Source organism: Dipodomys ordii, unplaced genomic scaffold (genome assembly GCF_000151885.1).
Source record: "Dipodomys ordii isolate 6190 unplaced genomic scaffold, Dord_2.0 Scaffold9, whole genome shotgun sequence".
Taxonomy (NCBI): Eukaryota; Metazoa; Chordata; class Mammalia; order Rodentia; family Heteromyidae; genus Dipodomys; species Dipodomys ordii.
Window position 1 is genome coordinate 18,180,528 of NW_012267225.1, and position 13,490 is coordinate 18,194,017.

Genomic DNA, 13,490 nt, shown 5'->3' on the forward strand with positions numbered 1-13,490 from the left:
AAACCTTTTTAGGGCTGGGCACCAGTGGCTCACACCTGTAATCCTAGCTATTCAGGAGACTGAGATCTGGGGAATGCTGATTCTTCAGTACCACATAAATAGAAAAGGCCACAAGTGGCACTGTGTCTCAACTGGTAGAGTGCTAGCCTTGAGCAAAAGCTCAGGGACAGCACCCAGACTCTTGAGCTCAAACCTTATAAGAGGCTTAAAAAAAAAAAAAAAAAAAGAGGGCTAGGAATATGGCTGAGTGGTAGAGTATTTGCCTAGCATGCATGAAGCCCTGAGCTTGATTCCTCAATACCACATAAACAGAAAAGGCCAGCTCTGTGGCTCAAGTGGTAGCGTGCTAGCCTTGAGTAAGCAAGCAAGCAAAATGCAGTAATGGTTATAAGTATGGACCTGAGGGGCTGGGAAGATGGCTCAGTGGTAGAGCGCTTGCCTTGCATGCATGAGACCCTGGGTTTGATTCCTCAGCACCACGTAAGCAAAATGAAAAAAGCCAGAAGTGGCGCTGTAGCTTAAGTGGTAGAGCGCTAGCCTTGAGCTGAAGAGCTGAGGGACAGCGCCCAGGCCCAGAGTTCAGGCCCCACGACCGGACCCAAAAAAAAAAGTATGGGCCTGAAATGTAAAAGATAGATATATTAAGAAAAATAATATTTTTCTCATTTGAACCCTATTAGTACAACTACATAGAGATTATTTCTTTTAAAAATAAAAGTTTTTTTTCCCCGTGAAGTTTAACTGGGGGGAGGGGATGGATGGAGAGAGACAGAAGGGACAAGTTTGATGAAACTGTTTTGTATATACCTTTGGAAATGTCACAATAACCCCCATCCTGTACAAAAAAATCTTTTTAAAAATAAGTTTAGGCCAAGCAATGGTGGCTCAAGCCTGTAATCCTAGCTACTCAGGAACATAAGATCTGAGAATCATGGCTCAAAGGCACAGGAAGGCTCAAGACTCAGGCCTTGAGTTCAAGGCCCGCCCCCCCCCGGGGGGCGGGGGGGGGGGGGAAGAGGAGGAGGCCTAGTCTTTAAAAACAAATGTTTGGCCATAAAAGAAATGCAAATCAAAACATTGAGATTCTACCTCACCCCAGTTAGAATGGCTAAAATCAAGAAATCTAGTAATGACAGATGCTAGAGGAGATGTGGTCAAAAAAGAAACCCTACTGCACTGTTGGTGGAAGTGTAATCAACCACTGTGGAAAGGAGTATGGTGGCTCCTCAAAAGACTCCACATAGAGCTCCCCTATGACCCCAAAATCCTACTTCTAGGCATTTACCCAAATGACCACAAACAAGGCCATACTAAAGGACAAGCACAACTATCTTATCACAGCACTATTCAGCATAGCTAAGATATAGAACCAACTCACATGGCCCCTCAGTAGATAAATGGATCAAGAAAATGTGGTAAATACATACAATGGAATTCTATGCTTCCATCAGAAAGAATGACAGTGCCCATTTCGAAATGGAATAACTTCGAAAAAATCCTATTAAGTGAAGCAATCAGACCCAAAGAAATAGAAGTCTCATGGTTTTCCTCATTTGCAACAATCAGTATATATATGTCTAGGATAATTTTATCAGATGAGAAAAGCCCAAAAGGTATGTACATAGTCCACATAAGATGATGTTAAGTGAAATGAACCCCAAGATATGAACATGAGGTCTTTCTTTGTTGTGTTGTTTTTAAATCTACTATGTAATTTTATTTTGTTTTCTTTGTATGATCTTCCCTCTATGGTATATCCCCTGTTGTGCCTGTACTTGTTTTTGGTACCCTGCATCTTGTATATACATTTGTCTGATTTGGATAGGCAGAATTAATATACTGAAAATGGCCATACTGCCAAAAATGATATACAAATTCAATGCAATTCCCATCAAAATCCCAAAGACATACTTTACTAAAATAGAGAAAACAATACAAAAACTCGTATGGAACAACAAAAGATCTAGAACAGCCAAAGTAATTCTAGGCAAAAGAAAGAACACAGGAGGGATCACGAATCCAGATTTCAAGCTCTACTATAGAGCCATAATAACAAAGACAGCTTGGTATTGGCACAAAAACAGAAACAAAGACCAATGGAACAGATTAGAAGATCCAGAAATAAAATCCCATACCTACAGTCAGCTGATATTTGACAAAGGAGCCAAAGACATACAGTTGAAGAAGTATATAGCCTCTTCAACTGTTGGTATTAGGAAAACTGGGTGGCCACATGCAGAAAACTATAAGTGGACCCCAGCCTGTCACCATGCACTAACATCAACTCAAACTAGATTAAAGACCTTAACATCAAACCTGAAACTCTGAAACTACTGCAGGACAGAGTAAGAGAGACACTTGAACTTATAGGCACATGCAGGAACTTCCTGAACACAATCCCAGGGTCACAAAATATTGGAGAGAGACTCCACAAATGAGACTACCTTAAAATAAAAAGTTTCTGCACAGCTAAAGAAATAGCCGCCCAATTAGAAAGACAGCCAACTAGTTGGGAAAACATATTTACCGGCAATATATCAGACAAAGGCCTAATATCTATTATATACAGGAAACTCAAAAAACTAATCCCTCCCAAATCTAACAACCCAATCATTAAATGGGCAAGGGAACTAAAGAGAGACTTCTCAGAAGAGATAAAAATGGCAAAGAAACACATGAGGAAATGTTCATCATCCCTGGCCATAAAGGACATGCAAATAAAAATGACCCTGAGATCCTACCTTATCCCATTCAGAATGACCCACATCCTAAATTCAGCCAATGACAAATGCGCATTTGGTGTGGATGTGGAGAAAGTGTACATTCCTGAATGTACACTAGCAGGAATGTACACTAATACAACCACTCTGGAAAACAGTCTGGAGATGCCTCAGAAAGTTAAATACAGACCTCCCCTATGACCCAGCCATACCACTCCTGGGCATCTACCCTGAGGAAAAGGAACCAGGATACAATGACACATGCACCTCCAAGTTCATTGCAGCACTGTTCACAATAACCAAGATATAGAAACAACCCAGATGCCCCACTGCACATGAATGTATCCAAAAATTGTGGTACCTATATACAATGGAATATTATACAGCCATTAGAAAGGACAAAATAATGGCATTCACAAGGAAATGGATGGAGCTGGAACATTTTGAGCGAGGTAAGCCAAGATCAGAGAGATAAACAGCACATGGTCTCCCTGATATGTGGATGTTAAATCCAAAATGCAAGGAGATATGACAAAGTAAATAGGATACGAGAAACAAAGTATCTCCACTCAATTTGTTTGTATTATTCCTAAATGACTCCATGTTCTTGACCAGATATATGGTATAAATATGTGCACATCTGAGGAAAGCTAGAAGGAGGGGACACAATCAGAGGTAAATGGGAAAATATACATCAGAAGGGCCCATCAGCTGCACTGGACATTGATGAAAATGAACTAAGCAACTCAAGGGCAGTGATGGAAAGGAGGGAATGAGAGGGATAGAGGGAACTGCTAACACTAAGCAAAAAGAAAGAAATGTACATATCTCCTAATGTGGAAGTAATAATTGTATTTTCAAAGTTCATAGAATTCACAAACTTTACAGACCATGATAATGACAATTTGCCTGTTAAGATTAAAATGTGTTTGTGACCTTTAACTAAGTATCACTATCTCATAGTACTGTGTAATTTGTGAAATTTATGTAATCACTTAATCTCAATTTAAAAAAAAAAGAACGGTTTAACTTGAACATAATTGTGCTTTGTAGAAAATCATATTCTCACTGGGCACCAGTGGCTCATACCTGTAATTCTAACTACTCAGGAGGCTCAGATCTGAAGATTTCTTTTACATGTTTCATATGTAATTTTTAGATTATTGTGTTATTTAGACTTGAATCCTTTCTAGAAGAGTTAATTAGTAAATTAAGGAAAGTTTCTATCTTACCACTGCAAGTTGTGTTCTTGAAGCAACAGTGTGAAAAACTGCAGGCATCATAAGAGACTCTTCAACTTTTATTTCCATGTCATTTTCTGTTGAAAACGTAGTTTTAGGAATAGCAGGTGCACGTTCACATAAGATCATTTCTTTGTTAAAAAGAAAAATTGGATTTGTGTCCTATATAAAAAAATGCAGAATATAAATAGAAATGTTACAAATACTGAACATGCACATTTCCCTCAATATATGAAGTAGATTAAGGTAACTTTTGAATATGTACATTGCCCTCAATACATGAAAAAGATAAAAAATAACTTTTGAATGCTTACTCCCAGCTCCCTCTTTGAGGTAAAATGGTAAATAGGGTTAAAAATAAAAAAGTATGCCCACTGGGCACCAGTGGCTCATGCCTATAATCCTAGCTACTCAGGAGGCTGAGAGCTGAGGATCATGGTTCAAAGCCAGCCCAGCCAGGAACATCCACGAGACTCCTATCTCCAATAAACCACCAGAAAACCAGAAGTGGCCCTGTGGCTCAAGTGGTAGAGTACTTGCCTTGAGCTGAAGAGCTAAGGAACAGCACCCAGGCCCAGAGTTCAAGGACCACAACTGCCAAAAAAAAAAAAAAGTAGGCCTTTGATACTTACTGTCCCAGCGCTGTAGGTACATACTCTTCGATCTGCAGCCATACACTCTCCTCCATTGACCACCAGCACCTGGTGCTGAATAGCAATCTTGTATTTGCTTTGAATAGCATACTTAAGGTCTGCCACACTTTTCATGAATTAAAAAAAAAAGGTTGTTTACAATTGCCACTGATTAGAAAGAGGTACTTTGTATATTCATGCATTCATTCATTTTTGCCTTCCTCTAAAGTTAAAAACTAAGTATAGGAAGGCATTAGTTAAATATTTGAAATCCCTGAAAAGTTAGAAGATGGTTAGACATATGAAACTCACAAATCATTTTCCCATTAACAGGCTGAAGACTTTAATCAAATAAGCAAATAAAAGCAAATGACCAAAAAGCAGAATGGATATGTATGTTGAGATAAAAGATTTAAAATCTGCCATATTATAGAAATGTTTTTTCAAATTTCTTTAACTCTTCCCATATACACAGATCTAAAAAGTGAAAGTAAATGGAATACTACTCACGTCTGCACTGTAAGTTCAGTATCAAATGTCAGAGTTGTTCCAGTGTTGACCAAAAACACATATAACTTCATGATGGTTTCTCTGGATTCTGTGAGTTTATACCTCACCCTCTGCTCAGATACAGTTCTTAAATGAAACATGAGAAGTAGTCAGTATTACAAACAAGTTCAAAAAGGGTCATGAAGGGATAGCAGGCTGGGCATCAATGGCTCATGCCTGTAATCCTAGCAAATCAGGAGGCTGAGAACTGAGGATTGTGGTTCAAAGCCAGCCTAGGCAGGAAAGACAATGAGACTCTTTTCTCCAATAAACCACCAGAAAACCCAGTGGCGCTGTGGCTCAAATATAGAACACTACCCTTGAGCTGAAGAGCTGAGGGACAGGGCCCAGGCCCAGAGTTCAAGCTTCATGACTGGCAAAAAAAAAAAAAAAACATGTAAATAACAACAGGTTCCAATGTTTAAGATAATTAGCCAGGAAATTTTGTAAACTTTATGCTAAAAAAGTAAATAGTAATGAGATAAGTAAAAGGGGAAAAACTTGAAAAAAGTGTTTGTTTTCAGGCAGGTGTTTGCCTAGCATAAGTGAGGCTGGATTCCATATTCAGCATCCACCAATAAATATTTTCTTATTCCTAAAAGCACCCCCCCAAAAAAAAACAATTTTCCCTAACAACTAAAAACAGATTCGTGTTTCAGTTAAACTAAACAGCAAATAAGTCATCACTTTCAAATTGTGTGAAATAATTAATGGCAATTCCTTCCATTCAGGGTCCTCTCTTAACCTGTGTTCCTACCTCCACATGGAGCTAGAATTCTTTGCAAGAATCGCTGAAACTTGGGGCTGGGAAGGTTGCTCAGTGGTAGAGCACTTGCCTTGCATGCATGAGGCCCTGGGTTCGATTCCTCAGCACCACATAAGCAAAAAGAAAAAAGCCGGAAGTGGCACTGTGGCTCAAGTGGTAGAGCGCTAGCCTGAGCTGAAGAGCTAAGGGACAGCGCCCAGGCCCAAAGTACAGGCCCCACGACTGGACCCAAAAAAAAAAAAAAAAGAATCGCTGAAACTTGTGCCTTCAAAAAGCAACCTCTAGTCCTAATAGAAATATTACTTTATTTAAATAGATAAAAGTGGACAAGTCTAGAGCTGAAAACATTTTAAATACTTTAATTTAAACTCTCGTTTATAAAACTACACTTCAGCTATAAAAGACATGGGAACATTTAAAAGGAATGAATTTAAATGTTCAGAATTTTTAACCAATACGTAAAAATGCCAGAGACAAATGAAAATTATAACACCAATCTGAGAAACTGCTACTTATGTTTCCTTATGTTCTTTCCATATGACTATTAGAGAATAAGTTAACAGAAGGAAAGGACAAAAGAGGAAGGTTGAACTGTGACTTACCGTCAGGCACTATGAAAAAGCACTACCACTTTTTTTAAAAGATTAAAACTGGCTTATGTTTGCTGTGCTTGATATTGGCGACTGGATGGCATTATTGGTTAAACTCAGAGAACTAGAAAAGAAAAATTTCTGAATTATTATACAAAGAAATAGTAACATATGCAGTAACAGTACAGTCATTTTCATTATCTTTCCCCATTTTTGGTGATTGGTACCAGGATTTAGGCTTAGTGCCTTGCTCTTGCTCAGATGATACTATCCCTGGTACTTAAGCCATCTTCCAGCACAGATTTTTGCTATTTTGAAGATGGAGTCTTGGAGACTTTTCTGTCTGAGCTGGCTTCAAGCCTCAATCATCCAAATCTTAGCTTTTTCAGTAGCTAGGATTAAAGGCATGAGAAACTGCCTCTGGGTGCTGAGCCATTTTCTCTTTTTCCCTCTAAAATTATCATATTTAAATGATGACTATCAATGTGAAGATTAAAAGGTGTTTGTGACCTTAAAAATTAAAATTATCATCTCTAAGAATAGTTTTTTCCTTTTCCTACCTGCACATACACTCACAGCACTCAGGCCTACTCTACTAAAAGACCAAAAGGGCTGTTTCTAAGTCCTTAAAATGTAACTTTTGGTGATACAACAATCTGTAATCCCAACAGTTAGGAGGCTGAGGCAGAAGGATAGCAAGTTCCAGGCCAACCTGAACTATAGCCCAGGGTATAAAGTCAGACCATCTGGGGGGTGGCCTGGCCTCATTAACTATATAATCTTTGACAAATTATTCATTGATTTTAGTTTACTCTCCTAAAAAACAGGAATAAAAACTGTACCTTATATGTGATACCAGATATCTATACTATCTCTACTTTAAACGTGAAATGTGCTTACCACTTCTACCCACAGTATACTTAAGGCTGGAAATGTATCTAATCAATAAAATACAGCAAAAGTGATGGGATGTTATATGATTGTTATTCAGTATTTTATAACTTCCAACTTGACAGCTGATTCCGTCCTTGCCTATATTTGACAAGTAGGTAGCCATCTCAAGTTATACTTAATAAGAAATTTAAGATGGTCCCTAACCAAATCCAGTAAGATAAAAAAAAAAACTCATTACTGATGAAGTATTATTATCCCACATCTTGTGGCAACTCCTAAACAATTACATGCTCGCTATCTACCCCAATATTTTCCAACATCATCTCCATGATGGTATGGCTCTAGCTCACCCAACTCCAACCCACTCACCTCAACCATTACTATTTACAGGGAATGCAACAGAGCCTCCATAGTGTGGCCCAAAATAAACAGCTCTCTATTCATCTAACAAAAACTAAAATATTTCCTGTTATGTTACAGTACCAAGTCTATAAATAGATGACAGAATAGATTAAAGTGATAAGCAGGAAAAAAAACTACACAGCTAATTTTTTACTAAGAAGTAAAAAAACTTTTCATACAGTGGGAAAAAAGCCTCTTCAACCAAAGTGCTGAGAAACTGGCCATCTCTCAGACAAAGACTGAAAGAATTTTAACTCAGGCTGGGAAGGTGGCTCAGTGGTAGAGTGCTTGCCTTACATGCATGAGGCCTTAGGTTTGATTCCTCAGCACCACATAAGAAGAAAAAGCCAGAAGTGGCACTGTGGCTCAAGTGGTAGAGCACTAGCCTTGAGCTGAAGAACTGGGGGACAGCGCCCAGGCCAAGAGTTCAGACACCACCACTGACAACAAACAAACTATTCCATTTCGATCAAAATCTCAAAGATCTGAAAGTTTAAATTTACTATAGCACAACATACAAAAAGATATACACACAGGTATTATTTTTCTGAATAATTCTCCAAATGCTCAGAGGGTGGGAGCAAGAATTGACAAATGAGACTACATCAAATAAAAAAGGAGAACAGACATCAAGAACATGCTAGACACATTTCTTTTGGTGGTAACCTCACTGCCTTTTCTTCTCTGAGGCCACTTAGTGGAGAATAACCAGGAAAATCAGTCCAATCTTTTCCTTCCTGATATTGATGCAGTGACACGTTCTTAGACTATGTATTAGTTCATCTTATTCAGTCCATTTGCATAATGTCAGTGTTTTAATATTCAGTGTTCATCAAAGTGTTTTAGATATTATACTATTTCTCAAGGGAAGTAGGGAGATTTTTTATTTTAACCATATAAAATAAAAAGGTGTACTTTGTCTTGGGAAAAAAAGGCTCTCTGCATCTTGTATATACACTTCTACTAATTCGGGGAAGGGAAGGAAAAAAAAACAAAATGCTTAAATAAGGATACAGGTTGACCCATTGTAACATTGAGATGTACAAAACACTATTGAAAATGAACTTTACAACCTTGGGGAGGGGGAGAGGGATGGTAGGGGGAAAACAAAGGAGGAGGCAACAATGCTCAATAGGAAATGTACTCATTAACTTGCTCATGTAACTGTAACTCCTCTGAACATTTTCACAATAAAAAACATACAAAAAATAAGGTTATACACAGCAAAAACAAAAACAAAAAACAAAAGAACCAAGAGACAACTCAAAGAATGGGAGAAAATCACTGTAAGCATTCAACAGATAAAGAACTAATATACAGAATGTGAAAAGAACTTGCTCCAGGAAAAAGTAACAATCCAATTAATAAATAGGCAAGTGAACCAGACATATTCTCACAAGAAATACAAATGGCTGATATATGTTCAACATTCTTAGTCATAAAGGAAATGAAAATAAAAACTACACTAAGGTTTCATTTCACCCTGGTCAGACTAGCAATGTCAGACATCAAGAATACAACAACAGGGCTGGGAAGGTGGCTCACTGTGCTTGCCTTGCATGTATGAGGCCCTAGGTTCGATTACTCAGCACTACATAAGCAGACAGACACACACAGAAAACACAAATGCTTAAAGAGGAGGGGAACATCATACAATATTGGTGAGAATGTAAAATAGCATAACCATTGCAGAAATCAGCATGCAGATTCCTCAAAGACTAAAACTAGACATTCCTTGTAACTCTCCACACCACTATTAGGCATATATCTGAGGAGAGTAAAGCAATATACCAGAAAGATACCTGCAAAACTGTGTTTATTGCTTCACTGTTCACAATAGCCAAAGGATGGAAATGACCGGAGGTGTTCAACACCAAATGAGCAGATAAAGAAAATGTGGAGATAGGACTGTGGCTTAATGGTAGAGTAACGGCCTAGCATGTATGATTCAATTCCTCAGTACCACATAAACAGAAAAGGCCAGATGTGTTGCTATGGCTCAAGTGGTAGAATGCTAGTCTGGAGCAAAATAAACTCAGGGGCAGTGCCCATGCCCTTAGTTCAAGCCCCAGGACTGACAAAAAAAAGAGGGTGTGTGTGTGGAGGGGAGAAGGGAAGGGGAAACAAAGGAGGAAGCAACAATGCTTGATAAGAAATGTGCTCATTACCTTGCCCATGTAATTGTAACCCCTCTGTATGGTATTTTCACAATAAAAAGAAAAAAAAGGGAGGGGCCGGCTGGGAAGTTAGCTCAAGTGCTTGCATAGCATGTATGAAGCCCCAGGCTCAATTCCTCAGCACCACATAAACAGAAAATTCCAGAGGTGGTTCTGTGGCTCAAGTGGTAGAATGCTAGCCTTGTGCAAAAGAAGCTCAGGGACAGTGACAAGGCCAAAAAAAAGAGAGAGAAAAAAGAAAAGGTATATACAATAATGGCTTGACCTATTATATTTTCCTATATCTTAAATGTTATCATTTCTGTAATTTAAAAATATTCCTTTTAGAAAAATGAATGTATGTAAAAAAAACTATGTATACAGTTAAACATACACTGTGGCATATTACACAGCAATAAAGAAAAAAATGAAATCACATCATTTACAGGTAAATGAATGTAATTTTAGACGATTACACTAAGCAAGACAAGCTAAACTCAAAAAATGAAATACCATGTCTTCAACTATATAAGGAAACTACACCTAAAAGGTATAAATATCCAGACATACACACATATACATTCATATGCCTAACTACATATATGGCTAAACACAGAAAATGAAACTATAGACTACTTAGGAGATGGGAATGGGGGAATGGAAAAACAATAGTGAGGGCTGGGAAGGTGGCTCAGTGGTAGAGCGCTTGCCTTGCATGCCTGAGGCCCTGGGTTCAATTCCTCAGCACCACATAAGCAGAAAAAAGCTGGAAGTGTCACTGTGGCTCAAGTGGTAGAGCACTAGCCTTGAGCTGAAGAGCTGAGGGACAGTGCTCAGGCCCAGAGTTCGGGCCCCACGACTGGCAAAAAAAAAAAAAAAAAAAAATAGTGAATAATTTTAAATTACATTTTGAAAGAAAATAAATATAATCAAGATAAAATACAAACAGGAGATGTTGAAATACTTTTGGGAGGGACAGTGAGACTGACAAGAAAATCACCTCTATGTAATTAATGTAAACTACATTTTTAATAAATGATAAACAGCTGACAGAACTGTGAATTACAAAAATGTGTTCCTAAGTTAACAATAAGCAAGTCCTCTAATAACTCCTATAAGCCAGGCCATCACATGAAAGAGAAGACATTAAAAGGTTAAAATATGGGGGAGTTTATACCATAGCACTATTAAGTCTACTATATAATTACTTTCCCTACACTACAAATTTTCATATCACGTGTCATAATCACTGTTAGTGGATAAAAAAGCATCCCAACTTGTGAATTTAATGTAATTTGTTTGCTTATTAACTCCCAGGCTTTAATCTCACAAGTATACATTTATTAAATGTGTTTGGGAGTTTTTTTCTTTCTTTTGTGGTACTGAGGTCTGAACTTGGCTTGTGCCTACTAGGCAAGTGCTCTACCATTAAAGCCACACCCCAATTCTTTTTTGCTATAGTTATTTCCCAGAAAAAGTCTTACTTTTTTTTTTTTTTGAAGCATCAACTTTGGACCACAATCCTCCTACCTATACCTCCCAAATAACTGGGATCCCACAAGCACGTGTTACCATGCCTGGCTTTTGATTGAGATAGGATCTGTCTTTTAGTCTGAGCTCGCTTCAAACCACAATTCTCTCAATCCCATTTACTACACAACTAAGATTATAGAAATGCATAGTCACTCTTGGCTTGAACCTGGATTGTTTTTCCTAAGAGATTCTCCGAAGTACAAACTGCTAGGCCAATATTCCTATTTTGGGGGTCTTTCCATGCAGTCATGCAAGCATGCTGGCTTTGAATTCCAGATCCTCCTGCTTCAATACCTTAGTATGGGAGGGTGCAATCATACAACATTATACCTCCCTCAAAACATTCAAACATTTTAAAATAAGTATACTACAAAATTGTTTCTTTGTAAGTCCTTAGGCAATATACCATGTCAGCAAGAACACCATACTCATGTAAGTGTAATGTTTTTACTTGTCAGTAGTATTTCACTATTTTGTATTTATATGTCATCTTTACTTACTAATGAGTTTGATTTTCATTCATAGATTGCCTATTAATGCCTCAGGCACTATGCTACAAATTGTAACAGTGAATAAAATAAATAGCCCAATCACTATATTCAAAAAAGAAAGAAAAGAGCTGGGTGCTGGTGGCTCACACCTGTAATCCTAGCTACTAGAGCTGTTGAGATCTGAGATCAACATTCAAAGACAGCTGGGGCAGGAAAGGCCATGAGACTCTTATCTCCAATAAACCAACAGAAAACCAGAAGTGGCACTGTGGCTTAAGTGGTAGAGCGCTTGCCTTGAGGTGAAGAGCTGTAGGAAAGTGCCCAGGTCCAGAGTTCAAGCCCCAAGACCAACAAAAAACAACAGGGGGGAGGAGGGGAAACAAGGTTACTTTGCATAATTAGCTTTAAGATTAGGCAGGTAAAGGTGTGTGTAAACTCACACACAATGCCTAGGAAAAAAGACTTGCAGCTTTAGTCAGAAGCTCCCTTCTGAATCTACATTCTCTACATCCTCATTAATTGCTAGCTACCACTTAAAATTTACCCAAGAATATCATAAAGAAAAATCAGACTACACAGTACAATCAGGCATCATTCCCTGTGGGTCTATGAATATTGGTAATCTGTAACTAAATGTCAGGTACATGGCTTTTATGGTCACAAATTTATTTATACTTCATATATCCAAACCTACCACACATAAAATTTATAATCATTGCTAATATATATTAAGTGATTCATTATAGAGCTAAACAGCTTTATGTATTACTTCATTTATCACATGTAACACAAAATTACTGCTGCTTCCATTTGAAGATGGAAAATATTCAGAAGTTATATAACCTGACTAAAGGAAGATACTTTATAAAATAAAAAATTAGGGATTTTCAGTTTGCAACATTGGGGGGGAGCACCTGTGCGCTGGGCATAATGGTGTATCTCTGTAATCCTAGCACTTACAAGGCATGTATCCCACTGTGGGATACACAGGGTCCAAGCTCAACCTAGACTACATAGAAAGAATTGATCTCAAAAGAGTAGAAGTTAGGAACCTAGCATGCAGTAGGCATGTTCTTAGATTTATTAATTAAGCAGAAAGTAAAGCTGCCTGCTCTTGTGAAGTCTATCTGAGTATAATGAAAGGCTCGTATATATTTACATAAATGATATCTACTTCGAGAAAAGGTTATTTAGAAGTATTTAATTTAGCCAGATATATGGTACACAAGACTGTAATTATGTGTAATCATAGCACACAAGATTCAGAGGCAAGAAGACAGAGATTTTAGGTGATGTAGCAAAATGATAGTTATACAGCAAAACCCTGTCTCAAAAAAAAAAAAAAAGCAAACATTCAATCTGAAATAATCTCACTCACCCCCCCCAAAAAAAAAACCAAAACTTTACATTAAAAAAATCAGATTCAGGGCTGGGAAGGTGGCTCAGTGGTAGAGTGCTTGCCTTGCATGCATGAGGCCCTGGGTTCGATTCCCCAGCACCACATAAGCAAAAAGAA

General features: G+C 37.9%; 1 protein-coding gene across 3 annotated transcripts in view; it reads right to left on the reverse strand.

The window, feature by feature from the left end:
- Nucleotides 1–13,490, reverse strand: part of Rb1cc1 (RB1-inducible coiled-coil 1) — an 82,407-nt gene that overhangs the window by 49,174 nt on the left and 19,743 nt on the right. For all 3 annotated transcript variants that reach the window (XM_013009347.1, XM_013009346.1, XM_013009344.1), the window contains exons 2-5: nucleotides 6,511–6,622; nucleotides 5,104–5,229; nucleotides 4,594–4,720; nucleotides 3,953–4,123 (exon numbers count right to left, since the gene is read on the reverse strand). In XM_013009347.1, coding sequence (XP_012864801.1) covers nucleotides 3,953–4,123; nucleotides 4,594–4,720; nucleotides 5,104–5,174 — 369 coding nt within the window. In that variant the 5' untranslated portion in view covers nucleotides 5,175–5,229; nucleotides 6,511–6,622. The remainder of the gene's footprint in view (nucleotides 1–3,952; nucleotides 4,124–4,593; nucleotides 4,721–5,103; nucleotides 5,230–6,510; nucleotides 6,623–13,490) is intronic.